The 23,357-nt window shown below is 45.5% G+C and overlaps 2 protein-coding genes across 12 annotated transcripts in view; both read left to right on the top strand.

Annotated features, from left to right (window-relative positions):
* The window catches only part of LOC122890074 (protocadherin gamma-C4), a 165,128-nt gene that overhangs the window by 55,743 nt on the left and 86,028 nt on the right, over positions 1 to 23,357 (top strand). Inside the window, exon 1 of one of the 11 annotated variants that reach the window (XM_044225804.1) lies at positions 5,333 to 8,111. The exons of 8 other annotated variants lie outside the window; for them this stretch is intronic. In XM_044225804.1, the coding sequence (XP_044081739.1) occupies positions 5,688 to 8,111 (2,424 nt within the window). In that variant the 5' untranslated portion in view covers positions 5,333 to 5,687. Of the gene's footprint in view, positions 1 to 5,332; positions 8,112 to 10,155; positions 12,897 to 14,022; positions 16,798 to 23,357 lie in introns of those variants that run through there. 2 more of the 11 variants (XM_044225833.1, XM_044225798.1) reach the window with 2 other exon arrangements.
* On the top strand, positions 19,442 to 23,054 carry LOC122890212 (protocadherin gamma-B1-like). Its single transcript, XM_044225938.1, is given in 4 exon segments — positions 19,442 to 20,274; positions 20,276 to 20,436; positions 20,438 to 20,606; positions 20,660 to 23,054. Coding segments are annotated over 4 exon segments (2,397 nt in total). The 5' UTR covers positions 19,442 to 20,193; the 3' UTR covers positions 22,646 to 23,054.

Here is a 23,357-nt window from a genome sequence, read left to right as displayed (position 1 = left end):
TTCTTATATAAGTGCATTTTCAAATTGGGGCACCTGGGTGGCTCAGTGGGTTAAGCCTCTGCCTTTGGCTCAGGTCATGATCTCAGGATCCTGGGATCGAGTCCCCCATCGGGATCTCTGCTCAGCAGGGAGCCTGCTTCCTCCTCTCTCTCTGCCTACTTGTTATCTCTTTGTCAAATAAATAAATAAATCTTTAAAAAAATTTAAGAATCAAAGAGCAATGTACACATATTCTATGTATATAGAGAAAAATATATCATAAATATATATATATATATCTCTATATATTTCCCTTATACATATTTCTCTCTATATATATTTCTATATATATACAATTGGCCCCAGGTCCTCTCTGTTGCCTAGGACGAAGGGGTAAATGCAGAAGCAAACTAACTACTACTTCGGGAGCACTTCTCAGAGTACAGAGAATTTATAGAAATATGTACATAAGTTTCAAAGAGCAATATTTATATTCTAGAGATACTCTAGAGAAAAAGTGGATTGAAGAAGAAAATGTCAGGCTGCGGTACCACACGGGGCCTCTGGGCGCCGCTGTCGGCCAGTACAGGGCAAGCGCAGTCGCCCGGGATTCCTCAGCCTCCAGTCTTGGCTTTCCTGCGCAGTCACCAACACAAACGGAAGGAAACCGTGTTCACACACTGAGGCTCCTGGCTGCTCAGACTTTGTCAAGAGACACGGATTCCCAGCTCCTCCTGTCATGGTTGGAATGTTCTTCCAGTGACCCCGTATACTGCAGTTTCTTCAGCCTTCCGGAAAGACTAGGACCCCGCGAGAACTAGAGAGAGCGATGGGAGGGAGCTGTTTTCAGAGGCGCCCAGCCGGCAGGCTGCAGGTACTGTTTCCCTTCCTGCTATCTTTGCTCTACCCCGCGCTCTGCGAGCTGATCCGCTACTCCATTCCCGAGGAACTGGCCAAGGGCTCGGTGGTGGGGAACCTCGCCAAGGATCTCGGGCTCAGCGTCGTGGACGTGTCGGCTCGGAAGCTGCGAGTTAGCACGGAGAAGCTGCTTTTCAGGGTAGACCCAGAGAGCGGGGACTTACTCGTGAACGACCGAATAGACCGTGAGCAGATATGCAAAGAGAGAAGAAGATGTGAGTTGCAGGTGGAAGCCGTGGTGGAAAATCCTCTAAATATTTTTCATATCATTGTGGCTATTGAGGATATTAATGACCATGCTCCTCAGTTCCATAAGGATGAAATCAATGTAGAAATAATTGAATCTGTATCCGAAGGTACACGAATATCCCTTGACCCTGCCACTGACCCTGATATAAATATGAACTCAGTTAAAGATTATCAGATAAATCCAAACCCTTATTTCTCATTAATATTGAGAATTAATTCTGATGGTGGTAAATATCCAGAGTTATCTTTGGAGAAACTCCTAGACCGGGAAGAGCAACGTTCTCATCGCTTGATATTAACTGCCTTGGACGGGGGAGACCCACCACGAAGTGCCACCGCTCAAATAGAAATATTTGTCAGGGATGCCAATGACAACTTCCCAGTGTTCAGCAAAGATGAATATAGAGTCAGTGTTAGTGAAAATCTGCCCGCCGGATCCTCCGTGCTGCAGGTGACAGCCACTGACAAAGATGAGGGGGTCAATTCAGAAGTCAACTACTACTTCAGGAGCACTGCTCAGAATACAAGGCACATGTTCTCACTAGATGAGAAAACAGGTATGATTAAGAATAACCAGTCACTGGATTTTGAGGATACAGAAAGATACAGCATGGAAGTGGAAGCAAGGGATGGAGGTGGTCTCTCTACTCAATGTAAAGTCATCATAGAAATCCTAGATGAAAACGACAACAACCCTGAAATAGCCATCACTTCTCTCTCTGATGAAATTTTGGAGGACACTCTTCCAGGAATGGTGGTGGCACTTTTCAAAACACGGGACAAAGATTCTGGAGAAAATGGAGAAGTTGTGTGTAACATAGGAAGGCATATTCCTTTCAAGGTTTATTCCTCTTCTAAGAATTACTACAAGCTGGTGACAGATGGAGCCCTAGACCGAGAACGGACTCCGGAGTACAATGTCACCATAACAGCCACTGACAGGGGCAGGCCGCCCCTCTCCTCCAGTACTACCATCACTCTGCACATTACCGATGTCAACGACAACGCGCCGGTTTTCCACCAGGCCTCGTACGTGGTCCACGTGGCAGAGAACAATCCTCCAGGCACCTCGATTGCCCAAGTCAGCGCCTCCGACCCCGACCTGGGGCCCAACGGTCGCGTCTCCTACTCCATCGTCGCCAGCGACCTGGAGCCACGGGCGCTGGCGTCCTACGTGTCCGTGAGCGCGCAGAGCGGGGTGGTGTTTCGCGCAGCGCGCCTTCGACCATGAGCAGCTGCGCGCCTTCGAGCTGACCTTGCAGGCGCGCGACCAGGGCTCGCCCGCGCTCAGCGCCAACGTGAGCCTGCGCGTGTTGGTGGGCGACCGCAACGACAACGCGCCGCAGGTGCTGTACCCGGCGCTGGGGCCCGACGGCTCGGCGCTGTTCGACACGGTGCCGCGCGCCGCGCAGCCCGGCTACCTGGTCACCAAGGTGGTGGCGGTGGACGCCGACTCGGGACACAATGCCTGGCTGTCGTACCACGTGCTGCAGGCCAGCGAGCCGGGACTCTTCAGCCTGGGGCTGCGCACGGGCGAGGTGCGCACGGCGCGTGCTTTGGGCGACCGGGACGCGGCCCGCCAGCGCCTGCTGGTCGCTGTGCGGGATGGGGGACAGCCGCCGCTCTCGGCCACGGCTACGCTGCTCCTGGTTTTCGCCGACAGCTTACAAGAGGTGCTGCCGGATGTCAGCGACCGCCCTGAGCCCTCTGATCCCCAGGCGGAGCTGCAGTTTTACCTGGTGGTGGCTTTGGCCTTGATTTCGGTGTTGTTTCTCCTCGCGGTGATTCTGGCGGTTGCTCTGCGCCTGCGAAGCTCCTCCAGCTCTGCCTCCTGGGGCTGTTTTCAGCCTGGTCTGTGTGTCAAGTCGGGACCTATGGTTCCTCCCAACTACAGTGAAGGGACTTTGCCTTATTCCTACAATTTGTGCGTTGCCCATACTGGAAAGACAGAGTTTAATTTTCTAAAGTGCAATGAGCAGTTGAGTTCAGGACAAGATATACTACTTTGCGGTGATTCATCTGGGGCCTTAATTCCACTTCAGGGTGGGCATGATTTGACTGCACAACCTGAGACTCTCACACCGGTGAGTTCCACTTTTGTGTCTTCTGATATATTCTACTAGTTTCTCTTTCAGGCATAGTAGTGCATTTCTATATATAAAATCATACTTTAAAAATCCGTAACTAATAACCTTTTTGTTTTCTCGGTGTTTACTCTTTGCTGATTATATTTTTCAAGATTTGCTTGGTTCGTAAGTTGCTCTATAATTCAGAAATAATGTCACTAAATTGGAGAAATCTAGTCAAGTTCAGATTTAGCAAAACAGGCAGTGTTTTTCCAAATAAATTAATAGGTAATTATTCAAATCTGGTAAGATTTAGGATGAATTTTCCATATCCTACTTATATGTTTTGAGTTTAATAATATTTAGCTATTCATTAAGTATCAAAGCAAGTGCTTGTTTCAATGAAACATTTATTGCAAATAATATCCTGGGTACATTTAGGTATCTTTCTTCATTTATTTTAATAGTTTAAAAAACTAAACATTTGAGTGGATTTGATGAGCAGATCCACAAGTCTCTGAAATTCTGTGGAAGTTACAGATATATGTATTTTCCTTGGATAGAGTCAGAACTTGTTTTCTATTGCCAAGGTTTCTACAGTCCCCAGAACTTAATACTAACTACCTTAGAAGAAATTTTCTCTTCTACTCTTGGTTTTTCTAGTTGTTTTCTTATATTTATCTTTTCTTGGAGTTTAAATTGCACTCTTTCCTAATTTTTTTCTTCTATATTGCAAGATAACAAATTTCCAAGAAAGCAAATGAAATGTCATTGCCTTTTGTACTCAGTCTCTATCTCTCATTGTCTGATATAAAACCTTCGAAGACAAAATATAAAATCTTTGAAGAGTAGTTACATAAACAGTTCTGAACTTGTTCTCTGAATAAAAGATGTGAATCTGTAGGCACCTGGGTGGCTCAGTCGGTTAAGCATCTGCCTTCAGCTCAGGTCATGATCCCAGTATCCTGGGATTGAGCGGGGAGTTAGGTTCCCTTCTCATCGGGGAGTCTGCTAGTCTCCCTCTCCCTCTGCTCCTCCCCCTGCTCATGCTCTCGCTTGCTTGCTCATTCACTCTCTCTCAAATAAGTAAATGAAATCTTTTTTAAAAAGATGTGAATCTCTCAACTCCTCACCATTGAGGAGAGAACTGCTGCTGGGTTGACTGGCACATACCATTGAAGATGTGTGAACCACTTTACTTTGGGCTTTCATACAAAATGCTGAAAGAAGAGATTGTTTATGTTGGCATCAATGCTCTGGTGAAAAGAGGTCATTTGAGTAAATATTTATTTATTTTTAAAACATACATATACAATTCCAACTTTGTCTTTGTAATTGTAGCTTGAAATTCTTATGGATATTTTTCTTTGCATTACAACACAGGCATGTTATTTTTTTTTTTTAGTTTGTGGTTACTTGCTCAATTCATTTAAATAGGGCAAATTGACTTCTAATTTTATATGCCTACAATAGACTTTTTTTTCCAGAAAAATTCACAAAGGCTCAATAAAACTATTTTAGAAAGAATATTTTAGAAGAATATTTTGAAAACATTTTCCACAATATTATTGCTAAACGAATTTAATTGTTGATTAGTTAAAGCTAAAATAAAAACTATAAGTGAGTTATAAGGGATGTATCTCATATAGTCTCTAAATGAATGCCTATTAAACATAATGGAACCATTTCAATCAAAATTTCAAATAAGACTGTAAAACTTTTGTGAATTTAGTTAGACAGCTTATATGAAATAAAAGAGGTATTACTTAACCTTTTATTTTTTTTTAAAGATTTTATTTATTTATTTGACAGGCAGAGATCACAAGTAGGCAGAGAGGCAGGCAGAGAGAGGAAGAAGCAGGCTCCCTGCTGAGCAGAGAGCCCGATGTGGGGCTCCATCCCAGGACCCTGGGATCATGACCTGAGCCGAAGGCAGCGGCTTTAACCCACTGAGCCACCCAGGCGCCCCATTACTTAACCTTCTAAAGTGGGTACATTTCTGCTGAGAAAATAAGTGTTACAAGTGTACACTTGACCAGTTATTTTCATTTAATATTTTATAGTACTTTCATGCCATTTATCCTACTAAGAAACCTACAAATAGTAGTTAGCTTAAGGGATATCACTTGAGAAACCAAAGAAGTATGGTAAAATAAAATAAAATGTCCAACAAAGAATATGGTTTGTTGTCCACTGCATACATAGCGGGTGCAGTAACTTCTGAGGACTCTGAGCGCCGCTGTTCGCCTACTGGGAGAGAAATGCAGCCTGCGCTCAATCCGGATTCTCAGGGCTCCGACCATACAAAGCTCCTCAGTTCCTACCAACGGGCTGCAGAGCTGCAGCAAAACTCATTCCAGAATTTAAGGTGCCTAGGCTACAGAGGTCCCTGAAGCCAGAGAAAGAAAAAGGAATCGGCCCAAACACACAAAGCGCGCAATGAGTACTTGGTGAGAATTCCTTGATTAGACAACAATGGCTGCTAAAAGGACCCGCTCCTACCGCACAGCGCTGGTTCTGGTCGGTCTTTTTCTCGGTCTATCATGGGAGGCTGAAGCCCGGCAGATCCGCTACTCCGTTCCTGAGGAGCTGGAGAAAGGCTCCTTCGTGGGCAACATCTCCAAGGACCTGGGGCTGGAGCCCCGCGAGCTGGCGGAGCGCGGAGTCCGCATTGTCTCCAGAGGTAGGTCGCAGCTTTTCGCTCTGAACCCGCGAAGCGGCAGTTTGGTCACTGCGGGCAGAATAGACCGGGAGGAGCTCTGCGCTCAGAGCGCGCGGTGTCTGGTGAATTTTAACATTCTTGTAGAAGATAGGGTGAAACTTTTTGGGGTAGAAATAGAAGTAACTGATATCAACGATAATGCCCCAAAATTCCAAGCAGAAAATGTAGACGTAAAAATTAATGAAAACGTGGCTACAGGAATGCGATTTCCTCTCGTGGAGGCGGTTGATCCGGATGTGGGTATGAACTCCCTCCAAAGTTACCAGCTTAGCTCCAATAAGCACTTCTCCTTAGCGGTTCAGAGTCATGGCAATGGAGTCAAATACCCGGAGCTGGTGCTGGAGCATGCCCTGGATAGGGAGGAAGAGGCAGTGCACCACCTTGTCCTCACTGCCTGGGATGGGGGTGACCCCCTCCTATCTGGTACGGTTCTTATCAGTGTGACTGTCTTCGATACAAATGACAACGCGCCAGTCTTCACATTGCCAGAATACCGAGTGAGTGTTCTGGAGAACTTGCCTGTGGGCACACAGCTGCTGACAGTCACTGCCACAGACAAGGATGAAGGAGCCAATGGAGAAGTAACATATTCGTTCCGAAAATCACCTGACACGCAATTGTTGAAATTCCAACTAAACAAAAATACTGGGGAAATAAAATTATCAGAAAATCTAGATTATGAAGAAACAGATTTCTATGAATTAGAAATACAAGCAGAAGATGGAGGAGCATATCTTGCAATGGCAAAAGTATTGATTACAGTAGAAGATGTAAATGACAACAGTCCAGAGGTGACCATTACATCTCTGTTTAGTCCCCTGATGGAAGACTCACCTCTAGGAACTGTTATAGCCCTTTTAAACGTTCATGATCCAGACTCTGGGCAGAATGGACAGGTCACCTGTTCCATATCAGAGAATCTACCATTTAAATTAGAAAAATCCATCGATGGTTATTATAGACTGGTGACACACAGAACCCTTGACAGGGAACAGGTATCCTCTTACAATATTACAGTGACGGCCACAGATGGAGGAAATCCACCCCTGTTAACGGAAACTCACTTTACCCTGCAAGTGGCAGATATTAATGATAACCCACCCACCTTTTCCCACATCTCCTACTTCACCTATATCCTGGAGAACAATCCTAGAGGTGCCTCCATCTTCTCTGTGACTGCACTAGACCCAGACAGCAAAGAGAATGCTCAGATTATTTACTCCTTAGTTGAAGACACTTTCCAGGAAGCACCTCTATCCTCCTACATCTCCATAAACTCTGACACAGGAGTCCTGTATGCACTTCGATCCTTTGACTATGAACAGTTTCGTGATTTACAGATTCAGGTGATTGCCACTGACAGTGGGGACCCACCACTCAGCAGCAATGTGTCACTGAATATATTCGTGCTGGACCAGAATGACAATGCACCGGAGATCCTGTACCCAACCCTCCCCACTGATGGCTCAACAGGCGTGGAACTGGCCCCTCGTTCTGCGGAGCCCGGCTACCTGGTCACCAAGGTGGTGGCGGTGGACAGAGACTCTGGCCAGAACGCCTGGCTGTCCTACCGCCTGCTCAAGGCCAGCGAGCCAGGGCTCTTCGCGGTGGGGCTGCACACAGGCGAGGTGCGCACAGCGCGGGCCCTGCTGGACAGAGATGCGCTCAAGCAGAGTCTAGTGGTGACCATCCAGGACCACGGCCAGCCCCCGCTCTCTGCCACCGTCACACTCACTGTAGCCATTGCAGATAGCATTCCAGATGTATTGGCTGACCTGGGCAGCCTGGAAGTCCCCCTTGACTCCCAAGCTTCAAGCCTCACGCTGTACTTGGTGGTAGCGGTGGCCGCAGTCTCCTGCGTCTTCCTCGCCTTCGTCATCGTGCTGCTGGCGCTCAGGCTGAGGCGCTGGCACGCGTCGCGCGTGCTCCAGGCGTCAGGAGGCGGTCTGGTGGGCGTGCCGGCCTCGCACTTTGTGGGCGTGGACGGGGTGCGCGCTTTCCTGCAGACCTACTCGCACGAGGTGTCCCTCACCGCGGACTCGCGCAAGAGTCACCTGATCTTCCCCCAGCCCAACTATGCGGACACGCTCATCAGTCAAGAAAGCTGTGAGAAAAAGGATCCTTTGTCTTTGTTAGATGATTCGAAGTTTCCTGTAGAAGATACCCCTTTGGTTCCAGTGAGTTCTAGTTTTACTCTCCTTTAAAGAATTATAATTGGCATTACTTTTAGGTTTAGCATAATTATTATAATATGATATTATTATAATATTATATTTATTTATTATATATTATAATATTATAATTATATAATAATGATAGAAATTTCCGATCTTTATTTTTTCACTTCTTTTCTCCGGTTTAATGATATTTATCTCTTGCTAAAATAACGAGGAGTAGAACTTAGTGGTTATTGAGGTTGGTATATTTTTACTTTCTGGTCAGTATTCACCTAATCCCAATGAAGGCCTGTGGTCATAGGCTATTATGATTTGCCTTGGAGAACCTTCTATTTTACATATCTGTTGAATACAGTATGACAGTTCCTGAGAGTACTTCAATACAGAAGTGTCTCTCAATTTACATGCACTTCTCTTGGCCACGTGCTGAAACCTGGCCCCTTAGGCAACTCTAGTTCTTGTTTTCAAGGCAGTAGGGTAATAGGTGCATATCAGAAACAAATGCATTAGCTTCACTGGAAACAATGCCAAAACAAGTCCCCTCAATGTTGTTCTTCCCAAGGAGAAGAGCAACATCACTTCTCAGTACTTTTGTGGTTATATTTTTCCAACTATACCACGTACGACAGTAACAGTTGAATATCCTTCCTAGAGAAATTTGAATTTTTCATTAATATTTTCTTAACAATTGATAACAATATGTGCTTAAATTTTTCCAAGTGTAATCATAACTGGTAACAATGAAGCATCCTCTTTGCTTGTGATTCTAATTTCAAACTGTTATGTGGAAGACATAGCATTTTAATTTGACTTTCCTTGCCCAGTAGGCATTCTATAGAACCTACAGAAGGTTAAATGAAAGCAAAAGCAAAAGATGTGTGCCAACAGTATTTCAGTGGCTCTTTAATGTAGAAGAACAGAGACCCACATGAATATCTGAAAACTCTGAAATTAAGAGTCACAATAAACTTAAAGTCAAGAAAGAAAGATCACTTCTGTGGGAGATCTGAAATAAGCAGAGAAATACACAAAATTATTCTAGAAGTCCAATATGCCATCCATTGTGCAACAGAGCTATCTGTCACAAAATTATTCTAAACAAGTGATCAGTAGAGTTACTGGTGAACCCATTTACTTTAGTGAAAACGGTGATGTATTTGGTTTGGTACTAACATTCTTCTGGACTAATATGGTAGAGGAAAGTCAAAGAATGCCCTAATGTGTCTCAAAATACTTATAAGACCATGACTTTTCTCATGTCATTCACAGTTGTTGAACAGTAGGTCTGTGGAAGGAGAGCACATCCTTTTGGGTCATAGTTATTAGCTTAAATCATGGAAAGAGACATTTTAAATTTCTGACTTTGGGAGTCAAAATTATGCATCTATGTAATCTGAAAAATACAGATTTTTAAAACAAAGTCTTTTGACATGGTAGCTATTGTAACCAAGTGTTTTAAAATACTATTATTTAAAGGCAGTACAGAACACTCTAGATGATTGTAATGAGTAAGGGAATGACTGCCTTCTAGTTCCTAAATATGGGGAATGGGTTAATACTTTCTAGCTAAATATAAGCTAGGATTGAAGACGAAAAAGGTTTTTTGCTTATCTTCAGTACTTGCCTTTGTGGATAATTACTTTTAAAAGGAAAAACAGTGATTACCTCTGGATGGAAGAATTGGAGAGCAATGAGCCATGAGATAGAAGACCTACTTTCCACTCTATATTCCTCTGTGCTTTTTGTTTTTGAATTTTGAAAAATCCTTTTACTTGTTCAAAGTTTATGTAAATTTTTAACATATAAAACATATGGCAGTTTTGACCATGTGAAACATGTTTCATGATGAAAATGAAATCAATCAGAAATAAGATTCAATATTTTTAGCTATCACCTTACATTTTAAAAAGATTTCCTGGGGCGCCTCGCTGGCTCAGTCGGTAGACCATGCAACTTTTGACCTTGGGGTTGTGGGTTCGGGTGAACCCACGTCGGGTGAAGAGATTACTGAAAATAAAATATTTTTAAAAATTAAAAAATGAAAAATAAAAAGATTTCTGAAATACCGAAAAACTAGATTGCGGTTCCACACAAAGCCTCTGGGCGCCGCTGTCGGCCAGTACAGGGCAAGCGCAGTCGCCCGGAATTCCTCAAGATTGTAGCCTGGGTTTTCCCGTGCAGGCAACAACATAAAGAAAAAGAACCCGCTTCCACACCGGGTTAAGTGCTGCGCAGACTCTCTCCAGTACACAAAGATTCCCAAACTGGAGGCTCTGTATGTTCTAGGGTCGAAAGCTACCAGTGCGATAGCGTGCACTCTCTCCAGCTGGAGAGACTGGGACTCCGCGAGAACCAGAGCGAGCGATGGGAGGGAGCTGTTTTCAGAGGCGCCCAGCCGGCAGGCTGCAGGTACTGTTTCCCTTCCTGCTACCTTTGCTCTACCCCGCGCTCTGCGAGCAGATCCGCTACTCCATTCCCGAGGAACTGGCCAAGGGCTCGGTGGTGGGGAACCTCGCCAAGGATCTCGGGCTCAGCGTCGTGGACGTGTCGGCTCGGAAGCTGCGAGTTAGCACGGAGAAGCTGCTTTTCAGGGTAGACCCAGAGAGCGGGGACTTACTCGTGAACGACCGAATAGACCGTGAGCAGATATGCAAAGAGAGAAGAAGATGTGAGTTGCAGGTGGAAGCCGTGGTGGAAAATCCTCTAAATATTTTTCATATCATTGTGGCTATTGAGGATATTAATGACCATGCCCCTCAGTTCCATAAGGATGAAATAAATTTAGAAATCAGTGAATCTGTTCCCCTGGGGACCGGAGCAATTCTTGAGTCTGCAGAAGATCCTGATATTAGTATGAATTCACTGAGCAAATACCAGTTAAGTCCTAATGAGTATTTCTCCTTGGTGGTGAAAGACAGTCCTGATGGTAGCAAATACCCAGAATTAGTACTGAAGAAGACCCTGGACCGAGAAACACAAAGCTCTCATCATCTGGTGCTGACAGCCTTCGACAGTGGGGATCCACCACTATTCAGCACGGCTCAAATCCAAATCCTGGTGGTAGACGCCAATGATAACCCCCCAGTGTTCAGCCAAGATATATACAGGGTCGGTCTTCCTGAAGGTGTACCCCCAGGCACTTTGGTGGTGAAGGTGAGCGCCACTGACCAAGATGAAGGCTTCAATGCTGAGATCAGGTACTCATTCCTTGGTGTAGCTAATAAAGCCCAGCACGTGTTCTTTCTGGATTCTGCTACAGGAGACATTATAACGCATCAACCCTTGGATTTTGAAGAAGTAGAAAGATATACCATGGATGTAGAAGCCAAGGATCGAGGATCCCTCTCTACTCGGTGTAAAGTAATTGTAGAAGTTCTGGACGAAAATGACAACAACCCTGAAATAGTCATTACTTCTTTCTCTGATCAGATTTTGGAGGATTCCCTTCCAGGAATGGTTGTGGCTCTCTTCAAAACACAGGACCAGGATTCTGGGGAAAATGGAGAAGTTACATGTAGTTTAAGTAGAGATACTCCATTTAAGATTCATTCTTCATCTAATAATTACTACAAGCTGGTGACAGATGGAGCCCTAGACCGAGAACGGACTCCAGAATACAATGTCACCATAACAGCCACTGACAGGGGAAAGCCGCCTCTCTCCTCCAGTACTACCATCACTCTGCACATTACCGATGTCAACGACAACGCGCCGGTTTTCCACCAGGCCTCCTACGTGGTCCACGTGGCAGAGAACAATCCTCCAGGCGCCTCGATTGCCCAAGTCAGCGCCTCCGACCCCGACCTGGGGCCCAACGGTCGCGTCTCCTACTCCATCGTCGCCAGCGACCTGGAGCCACGGGCGCTGGCGTCCTACGTGTCCGTGAGCGCGCAGAGCGGGGTGGTGTTCGCGCAGCGCGCCTTCGACTACGAGCAGCTGCGCGCCTTCGAGCTGACCTTGCAGGCGCGCGACCAGGGCTCGCCCGCGCTCAGCGCCAACGTGAGCCTGCGCGTGTTGGTGGGCGACCGCAACGACAACGCGCCGCAGGTGCTGTACCCGGCGCTGGGGCCCGACGGCTCGGCGCTGTTCGACACGGTGCCGCGCGCCGCGCAGCCCGGCTACCTGGTCACCAAGGTGGTGGCGGTGGACGCCGACTCGGGACACAATGCCTGGCTGTCGTACCACGTGCTGCAGGCCAGCGAGCCGGGACTCTTCAGCCTGGGGCTGCGCACGGGCGAGGTGCGCACGGCGCGTGCTTTGGGCGACCGGGACGCGGCCCGCCAGCGCCTGCTGGTCGCTGTGCGGGATGGGGGACAGCCGCCGCTCTCGGCCACTGCCACGCTGCTCCTGGTTTTCGCCGACAGCTTGCAGGAGGTGCTGCCGGATGTCAGCGACCACCCGGAGCCCTCTGATCCCCAGGCTGAGTTGCAGTTTTACCTGGTGGTGGCTTTGGCCTTCATCTCGGTACTCTTCCTTCTCGCATTGACTCTGGCCATTGCCCTTCGCCTTCGAAGCTCCTCCAGCCCCGCCGCAAGGGGTTTCTTTGGGTCTGCTCTCTGCTCCAACTCTGGCCCTGAGATTACTCCCAACTACAGTGAGGGAACATTGCCCTATGCCTATAATTTATGTGTGCCAGGGGATCAGACTAATCCAGAATTTAAATTTCTCACATCTGCTGATCATTTTCCAGCCACACAAGATACTCTTAACAAAGATAGCCCTGCAGGGCTGTTGGCTAGCATTTTAATACCTAACGTTGAAGCAGATAAGACGACTTTTGAACAGGTAAGTATTTAAAATAATGCTTTTTATATTATAATATGCCAAAATATTCCAATGTAGTACTGGTATTTTAAATATTTATTAGAGAGAGAAACCACTAGTGAGAGAGTGAGAGTGCATGGGGGGGGGCAGAGGGAGAAGCAGACTTCCTGCTGAGCAGGGAGTGCAGATTCGGGGGCTCCATCCCAGGACCCCCAGCTGGAGACCAGAGCGGAAGGCAGACACTTAACAGCATTAGTGCAGTGGGGGACTGAGCCACCCAGGCGCCCCTATAGCATTGTTGTTTAAAGATTTCTAGATTCAGGGGTGCCTGGATGGCTCAGTTGATGGAGCATGTGACTCTTGATCTCAGGGTTATGAATCAAGCCCCACTTCGGCATAGAGCTTACTTAAAAATAAATATATAAAAATAATGATTCTAGAGTCGATCTCTTGATAAAGTTCCTTAAAGTAAACCTAGGTCAAACCTAATGATATAACTGTTTAGATTGAAGTTTACAATGCTGCAGTCCTTCTGTTATGAAATTTAAAGTAAAAAATATATAGAAATCTCTGGCAAATTTTTCATGAAATAGAATAATTCTTTTTTTAAAAAACGATTTTATTTATTTGACAGAGAGAGAGATCACAAGTAGGCAGAGAGATGGGGAAGCAGCCTCCCTGCTGAGCAGAGAGCCTGATGCGGGCTTCCATCCCAGGACCCTGGGCTCATGACCTGAACTGAAGGTAGAGGTTTAACCCACTGAGCCACCCAGGAGCCCCAAAATAGAATGCTTCTTAATCTAAGAATATGGAACACAATTTCAGTTCTATGTCATGGTATTTTAACTAATAACCTTATTCCCATCCAAATTTTCTCAAATGTTTCATCTTTATGTTATTCAGTAAAGAAATATTGGTGGGAATTATAGTCATGAGCTCATATTTTTTCTAACCATGCTAGTTCCAAATCCACAAATGCTATTCCCTTCAGTCAGTAAAAATCAATAGGAAGCAAATCCAACCTGCAAATTTTCAGTTCCAATAGTATTTGAAAATATTTTTTTAAATTAAGCCCTTTTAATAGTCCTTTTATTAAGTGATCTTGATAAACCTTTAATATCACATTATACAGTTCTCTATTGTGTGCAATTTTCCGTGTTACAAATATGTGTAATTCTTGAAGTGTGTAATAACATCTGGAAAAAAACACATCAGTTGGGTTTCTTACTCCTTGCAATAATAAGATTCGGCTCTAGGCGCCGCTCTTCACCAATCGGGGAATGGGAAGCTGCGAGCGGCAGTCCCTCCCTCCCCCATCTCTACAACACAAAGCCGAGTAATACGGATACTCACAGATCCTGATGCTGGAAACTTAAATAGTTCGCTCCCTAATATATTTTGGATGCACTCATTCCGGAACTTCGTAGATACATAAGCTGATTCAGAACAAAACAGTTCAAGAAATCAGGGAATATAGGCTCAGCTTACTGCTATGGGGAATCCGCCACTGCGCCTGGACCGCTGCGGGCTGGTCCTCCTACACCTTTTCCTGAGGACGCTACAGGAGTCTGGGGCAGGACATATCCAATACTCGGTGCCCGAAGAGACAGACAAAGGCTTCTTCGTGGGCAATATTTCCAAGGACCTGGAGCTGGAACCCTGGGAGCTGTCGGAGCGTGGAGTCCGCATCATCTCCAGAGATAGGATGCAGCTTTTCGCTCTGAATCTGAGAAGTGGCAGCTTGATCACTGCAGGTAGGTTAGACCGGGAGGAGCTCTGTGAGACACTGTCATCCTGTTTTTTAAATATAGAGATACTTGTGGAAGATACCCTGAAGATTTACGGAGTGGAGGTGGAAATAATGGATGTTAATGATAATGCTCCCAGCTTCCAGGAGGCGGAAATAGAGATAAAAGTCAGTGAGCACTCAACTCTGGGATCCAGATTTCCCCTTCCTAGCGCTAGGGATCCAGATGTCGGAATGAACTCCCTCCAGCGCTATGAGCTCAATCCTAATAGTTACTTTTCATTACAAATGAGAGGCGGAACGGATGGGGCCAAGAATCCTGAACTAGTGCTGGAAGGGAGTCTGGACCGAGAGAAAGAGTCTGCTCACCACCTCCTCCTCACAGCCTTCGATGGAGGAGATCCCATCCACCAGGGTGCTGTTGCCATTCGTGTGGTGGTCCTCGACGTAAATGACCATGTACCAAAGTTTACACAGTCTGTATATCGAGTGAGTATTCCTGAGAATCTCAGGTCTGGAACTCGGGTGCTCATAGTAAATGCAACTGATCCAGATGAGGGAATCAATGGGGAAGTGGTCTATTCATTCCGGAATACAGAAAGCAAAAGTTCTGAAATATTCCAGTTGGATTCTCAAACTGGAGAAGTCTTAATACGAGGGGCTCTGGATTTTGAGAAACATAGATTCTATGAGATGGAAATTCAAGCCCAAGATGGTGGTGGTCTCTCCACTACTGCTAAGATATTGATCACTGTTGTGGATGTGAATGATAATGCTCCAGAAATAACTATCACATCTTCCACTAATTCAGTTCTGGAAAACTCTCCTCCAGGTACAGTTATTGCTCTTCTAAATGTGCAAGATCAAGATTCTGGGGAAAATGGTCGAGTTTCATGTTTTGTTCCTAACAGTCTGCCTTTTAAGTTGGAAAAGACTTACGAAAATTATTACAAGTTGATAACAACCAGAATGCTGGACAGGGAGCAGGTCCACCGCTATAATATAACCCTGATAGCCACAGATCAGGGATTTCCACCCTTGTCTACAGAAACTCACATTTCACTAAACATAGCAGATGACAATGATAACCCACCCACATTTGCTGACTCATCTTATTCCATCTACATTCCTGAAAACAATGCCAGAGGAGCCTCCTTCTTCTCAGTGATGGCAGTGGATCTGGACAGCAGTGAGAACTCCCAGATCACTTATTCCTTGGTGGAAGATACCCTCCAGGGAGCACCTTTATCCACCTACATCTCCATCAACTCCAACACTGGCACCTTATATGCACTGCGCTCCTTTGACTATGAACAGTTCCGTGACCTGCAACTGTGTGTGACGGCGCAGGACAGTGGAAAGCCGCCACTCAGCAGCAATGTGTCTGTTAACATATTTGTTCTGGACCAGAATGACAATGCCCCTGAAATCCTGTACCCCACTCTCCCCACTGATGGTTCCACAGGCGTGGAGCTGGCTCCTCGCTCCGCAGCGCCTGGCTACCTGGTCACCAAGGTGGTGGCGGTGGACAGAGACTCTGGCCAGAACGCCTGGCTGTCCTACCGCCTGCTCAAGGCCAGCGAGCCAGGGCTCTTCGCGGTGGGGCTGCACACGGGCGAGGTGCGCACAGCGCGGGCACTGCTGGACAGAGACGCGCTCAAGCAGAGCCTGGTGGTGGCGGTGCAGGATCACGGGCAGCCCCCTCTGTCGGCCACCGTCACGCTCACCGTGGCCGTGGCCGACAGCATCCCCGACGTCCTGGCGGACCTGGGCAGCATCGGGACCCCCGCCGACCCAGACGATGCGGACCTCACGCTCTATCTGGTGGTGGCGGTGGCGGCTGTCTCCTGCGTCTTCCTCGCCTTTGTCATCGTGCTGCTGGCGCTCAGGCTGAGGCGCTGGCACGCGTCGCGCGTGCTCCAGGCTTCAGGAGGCGGGCTGGTGGGCGTGCCGGCCTCGCACTTCGTGGGCGTGGACGGGGTGCGGGCTTTCCTGCAGACCTACTCGCACGAGGTGTCCCTCACAGCGGACTCGCGCAAGAGTCACCTGATCTTCCCCCAGCCCAACTACGCGGACACGCTCATCAGTCAGGAGAGCTGTGGGAAAAGCGAGCCACTGTTGTTAACTGAAGATTCAGCTGCTGGTTTAGGCAATCTTGACTCCACGAACAATCAGGTGAGATTTATTACCTGCCTCCGAGTTGCTAGTATCTCTGCACAAGTCTTTTAAATGGCTTTTTCAAAACAAAACCAAAAATCAAAATCAATACTTTTTTGGAGGGGGACGTATTCATTGTGTATATATTTAGAGCAATACATGTAAGTTCCTGTACTTTATCTTTTAACAAATTAACATCATTTTTCAAGAAAGTTTGTTTTTTCTCTCCCCCCTGGCATATTCTCTTTTGATTCTGAAGGTCTACTTCAGCTATTATGGCTTGCTTTATAATAAGTTAAATTTTAGTAATATTTTTCTATCATCAGTGTCTGTGACTATCAATGTAAACTGGTTAGGATTCAAATTATGATTCACAGTTTTTATTTCTCTATTACAACGTCACATTGCCTCCCCTAATTTATAATTATATTCTACCATTATTTGCTTTATTTCTAATGTTCAAATTTGACCCTCTTGGTTCAGTGGGATGCACTCTGTAGCTCTTTTCCTTATCTATACACACATATACACACACATGTAGGAGTTTACAAATGTAAGCTTTTCTCTAAGCATGAAACAATTCTATTTTGGTCTTTGATGGGTGGTGATACGTTTAAATTATGTTAATTATTTCAAGTTTCCCTCTTTTATTTTTACTACCAAAACAGATATATTGACTGCCTTTTTACTACTAGAATCTCTTGGGAGAGGAAATGTAGAGTACACTTTTTTCCCTCTCAAGTTCTAGACCTCTTATCTGTTTCTACAGAGGAGTCATTTGATTGTTCTGAGTAGTTGAATTGTTGAATGGGTATTCCTTTTATTCTTTTACTTGCACTTTAGTGTGTGTGTGTTCGAGATTTTTTGATGTGGTCATTTCATCTGCAGAAATAATTTTGATCCAGTGCTTCTCAAAGTTACTTACAAATTGGCTAAACATGCTTACATTTTTCAGATTTACTGATGTGGACTAGTTTGTAAATATAAGAGATGCAGTAGTTATTTGGACCTTATTTGGACCTTATGAGACTGATTTAGCTGGTATTACTATTTGGTATTTCCTTTTTTTATTGTTGTGGGTTTTTTTTTCAATGTGCCCATGAGCCATGGATTCCTTTATTTCCCTTGAAAATTCATTTCGTATCATATGTAAGTATATTCAATCCTTATATTCAGAACCAACTTGTTATTGAAGCGCTGGTAGTTACCTAATGACCTCTATGTTATCTGAAACAATGTCAAAGAATGTCAAGTGAGGAAAGGAGACTTTTTGAGGATATTTGATCACAGGAATCATCTCCATAATCAGTTCAGCTTAGCACTCTTCATACCTCTTTGAAATGTTTGGCCCAGATTGTTTACATATTCAGTTTCCCTCCAAGTTTTTCTCTCTCATTTAGGTACTGACCTTAATATATTTAGCTATAATTGAGTGATGTTTGGGCAAAAAGAATTTCAACTGTAGGAAAGGGAAGTCCTGCAACAGGTGCCTAAATTTGTCCTGATGTCAAGAAAAATGTCAGAGTGTCTTGACCATGTAGGGATAAATTTTATGCTTATAGAATTCCAAACAAAAAAAAAAAAGGTATTTTACTTGAATTGAAATTATATGAATAAAAAGGATATGAGGTATTGCTGGGAGAAGGAGGTTGTTCCATATATATTTGTATATATTTATTTATCTTATATATCATAATGTATATATTATGTAATATGTATATTAGATATATATATATATATTTAAAACATCATCTGAACATTTAGCTGGCAACCAAAATCTTGGAGAAAAAAAACCAAAAGATTAACTTTAAAAAAAAAAAAGACTTTATTTATTTATCCTTTGACAGACAGAGATCACAAGTAGGCAGCGTTGGGGGTGGGATGTGCGGGGAAGCAGGCTCCCTCCTGAGCAGAGAGCCTGATGTGGTGCTCCATCCCAGGACCCTGGGATCATGACCTGAGCTGAAGGCAGAGGCTTTAACTGAAGGCAGAGGCTTTAACAATCTTTCAGGCACCCCGAAAGATTAGCTCTGAAACTTGAGGTTCAGGTAGTTATTTTTGACTCAGAGGTAGTGATAAAGTTCTGTTATGGTACAACATGTGGTCCAGTTAAAGAGAAGGATAGGGGCATCTGGGTGGCTCAGTCGTTAAGCATCTGCCTTCCGCTCAAGGTCATGATCCCAGGGTCCTGGGATTGAGCCCCACATCCAACTCTCTGTTCAGCAGGAAGCCTGCTTTTCCCTCTCCCACTCCCCTTGCTTGTGTTACTTCTCTCTGTGTCGGTCAAATAAATAAAATCTTTTAAAAAGAGAGAGAAGGATAAAAATAAAACACCCTCACATTTTTGCATGTCAATAAATTCCTATGGTAACCTACTAGGGTATTGTTTGTGGTGAAAGTGTACAATAGTTGATAATCCTTTTCATAAATCTTTCATAAATTTCATAAATATCTTTAAGAGATTTTACTTGATCTTAGACAAAAGACTGAGAACAGATCTTTTTAAAAAAGATTTTATGTCAGAGAGAGAGCGCATGCACAAGCAAGGGAAGTGGCAGTCATAGGGAGAAACAGGCTCCCCCACTGAGCTAGGAGCCCGAGGTGGGACTAGTTCCCAAGACCCTGGGATCAGGGCCTAAGCCAAAGGAAGCTGCTTAACTGACTGAGCCACCAGGTATCCCATAAATCTTTTTCATAAGTAGCAAGGAAGCAAGGAAGACTATATGCCATTGGTCATCTTTATCCTGAGTATGCATCTGAGCTCCCCCGCTCCACCGCTGTTTGCTCTGAAAAAAGGAGAAGGAAAGTTATCTGCACATAAGATTGAAGATAATACTGGCTATTATTTCATGGCTGTAAAAATTTCCCCATATCACTTGGTGAGGCTACTTTACCATGTGGTATTTGTTCTAAGTCTGAAGAGAAGTTTGCTTTGTTCCTTCAGTAGGTGCACCGCCTCTCATTAGAAAAAGATAAACTTTTCTCATACTGGGTTAATGACGCTTCTGTGGAATCAGATCTTTAAAGAACTTCCTTTGGTAGTAAACACTAGAAAATAGACACATCCAAAACTTGTTTATTGCCTCATTCCCTATACGTCAGTCCAACAAATCTGTCAGAATAGCTGATGTCATTATTTGCAAGGCTTCCGACTGCAGTTTTCTAAGTAGACTCCGATCGGATCGCCGCTGTTGGCCAGTGCGCTACCTAAGTGACTTTCTGCGCAATCACGGAAGCGATTCTGAAAGGAGATAAAGCCCAGATACGGGCACTCTTCTCAGCACATGATTCTGGAATACGGAATGGGATACCTTGAAACAGCGTTGAGATTTCTACGCAGTAGCAGTAAATATTTAAAACACAATTTGTAAAGCATCTTCTCATAACATCTGAAGCTGCAGCCACGAAGAAAGGATGGGAACTAGGGCGAAGCAGAGGAGCCTTATGGGGCAGCGGCAAGTACTCTTTCCCTTCCTGCTGCCTTTGTTCTGTGGGGGGGGGGCTCTCTGAGCAGATCCGCTACTCTATTCCTGAAGAAATGGCCAGGGGCTCAGTGGTAGGGAATCTTTCTGAAGACCTGGGGCTGCATGTACAGGATTTACTGAACCGCAACCTGAGAGTTAGTGCAGAGAAGCAATACTTTACAATAAACACAGAATGGCAACATACTTGTCAGTGACAGAATAGATAGGGAGTCGCTCTGTTCCCAAAGCACCCTGTGTGTGGTGCCCCTAGAGATCGTGGCAGAGAATCCTCTAAATGTTTTTCACATAACAGTGAGGATAGAAGATATAAATGATAATCCACCGTATTTCCCCCAAAATAGCATTGTTTTACAATGTTACATTTACAATGTTACATTGTGTTTACAACGCTAAACACCAGTTTACAGATCAATGAACTTGCAATTCCAGGAACTCATTTTGGTCTAGAATCTGCTATAGATGCAGATGTAGGACCTAATTCACTCCAGAGTTACCAACTCAGCTATATTGAGGATTTCTCTCTGATGGTGAAGGATAAGACTGAAGGCAAGAATGCCCCAGAATTAATTTTGGAGAAGCACCTGGACCGGGAACACCAGAGCTCCCATCTTCTGGTTCTGACCGCACTGGATGGGGGTGACCCAGTCCGAAGTGGCACCATTCAAATCAGGATTGAGATCACTGATGCCAACGATAATCCCCCAGTGTTCAGTCAGGATGTGTACAAAGTTAGCCTTCCAGAGAACTTGCCCTTGGGCACCTCTGTGCTAAAGGTGACAGCCATTGATCAGGATGAGGGCATCAATGCAGAGATCACCTACTCCTTCAAAACACTAAGAGATTTTGGAAATATGTTTATGCTAGATATTCAAAATGGAGAAATTAAATCCAAAGGTCCTACAGACTTGGAAATCAGTAGTTGCTATACCATGAGCATAGAAGCCAAGGATGGTGGAGGCATGGCCACTGAATGTAAAATTATAATAGAAATTTTAGATGAGAATGACAATGCCCCAGAGGTTATTTTCACTTCAGTGTCTAATTCCATAACCGAGGACGCAGAACACGGGATGGTGATTGCTCTGTTCAAAACACATGACAAAGATTCAAGCGAAAATGGAGAAGTCACATGCCTCATAAAAGAAAAAGTTCCTTTTAGAATTGAATCTTCTGAAAATAATTGCTACAGGCTTTTAACAGATGGGTCTCTGGACAGGGAGAAGACTCCTTCATACAATGTCACCATCACAGCCACAGACAGGGGAAAGCCACCACTTTCCTCCAGTTCTAGTATCATTCTGCACATCGTAGATGTGAATGACAATGCACCAGTTTTCGAACAGGCTTTCTATTTGGTCCACATTGCGGAGAACAACCCTCCTGGAACCTCCATCACCCAAGTCAGCGCCTCTGACCCGGACCTGGGGTCCAACGGTCGCGTCTCCTACTCCATCGTCGCCAGCGACCTGGAGCCACGGGCGCTGGCGTCCTACGTGTCCGTGAGCGCGCAGAGCGGGGTGGTGTTCGCGCAGCGCGCCTTCGACCACGAGCAGCTGCGCGCCTTCGAGCTGACCCTGCAGGCGCGCGACCAGGGCTCGCCCGCGCTCAGCGCCAACGTGAGCCTGCGCGTGTTGGTGGGCGACCGCAACGACAACGCGCCGCAGGTGCTGTACCCGGCGCTGGGGCTCAACGGCTCGGCGCTGTTCGACACGGTGCCGCGCGCCGCGCAGCCCGGCTACCTGGTCACTAAGATTGTGGAGGTGGACGCCAACTCGGGACACAATGCCTGGCTCTCGTACCATGTGCTGCAGGCCAGCGAGCCGGGACTCTTCAGCCTGGGGCTGCGCACTGGCGAGGTGCGCACGGCGCGTGCTTTGGGCGACCGGGACGCAGCCCGCCAGCGCCTGCTGGTCGCTGTGCGGGATGGAGGACCGCCGCCGCTCTCGGCCACGGCTACGCTGCTCCTGGTTTTCGCCGACAGCTTACAAGAGGTGCTGCCGGATGTCAGCGACCGCCCTGAGCCCTCTGATCCCCAGGCGGAGCTGCAGTTTTACCTGGTGGTGGCTTTGGCCTTGATTTCGGTGTTGTTCCTCCTCGCGGTGATTCTGGCAGTTGCTCTGCGCCTGCGAAGCTCCTCCAGCTCTGCCTCCTTGGGCTGTTTTCAGCCTGGTCTGTGTGTCAAGTCAGGACCTATGGTTCCTCCCAACTACAGTGAAGGGACTTTGCCTTATTCCTACAATATGTACGTTGCCTCGGATTCCCAGAAAGCAAGGCTTAATTTACTCACTATGACGTCAGAAATGGGACCCTTACAAGATCTCTCTACTGAAGCTTTGTTTGTAGTAAGTGCCACTGAAGAGAATAACAAATTAAACTCTTAACACTGATGCTTCTGCTCACGTGAGTGTCAATAAACAGGTTTGGTTTAATTTTCAAATAATATTTTGGCAAAAAATCTTAAACAGATCATATCTACTATCTCTTTGTTTGCTTACCCACTCTCAATATTTTCTTTTCCTTTCTGTGTCAGCCAGTGACTTCATTATTAGCCCTCAAGTATTTTGAAATACTTTGACAATTTCACCTGAGATGGTCTTTATCCACCTACAGGCTCTATCTCCTTTACTGTGACAAATGGATCTTATGATGCCATTGCCACAGAAATATTTGTAACTGAAGCATAAATGTTTTCTTTCTGTGGGTGTTTCTCTTTCTCAGAACATCAATATTTTGAGTATATAAGCCTTTTTCTTCATAATCACAAAGTGAGTAAAATGTATAAGAAAAGTTTTAAAAAATCTTTTAAAGATTTTATTTATTCAAGAGATAGAGCACTAGCTAGGGAGAGGCAGAAGCAGAGGGAGAAACAGACTCCCTGCTGATCAGGGAGCCAGACCCAGGCTTCCATCTCAGAACTCTGGGATAATGACCTGATTTGAAGGCAGATGCTTAACAGATAGCAGAGGCTTAACTGACTGAGCCACCCAGGCACCATGAAAGGCTTTTTTTTCCCTAAAGGACAGAGTAGTATTTTAATAACAGTTCATTACATTTGCTAAGGATTCTTTGAATCCCACTGAATAGGCCAATTTT

Source organism: Neovison vison, chromosome 1 (assembly GCF_020171115.1).
Source record: "Neovison vison isolate M4711 chromosome 1, ASM_NN_V1, whole genome shotgun sequence".
Lineage (NCBI taxonomy): Eukaryota > Metazoa > Chordata > Mammalia > Carnivora > Mustelidae > Neogale > Neogale vison.
The sequence above is the reverse complement of the archived record's forward strand: the minus strand, read 5'-3'. Positions and strand labels throughout refer to the sequence as shown.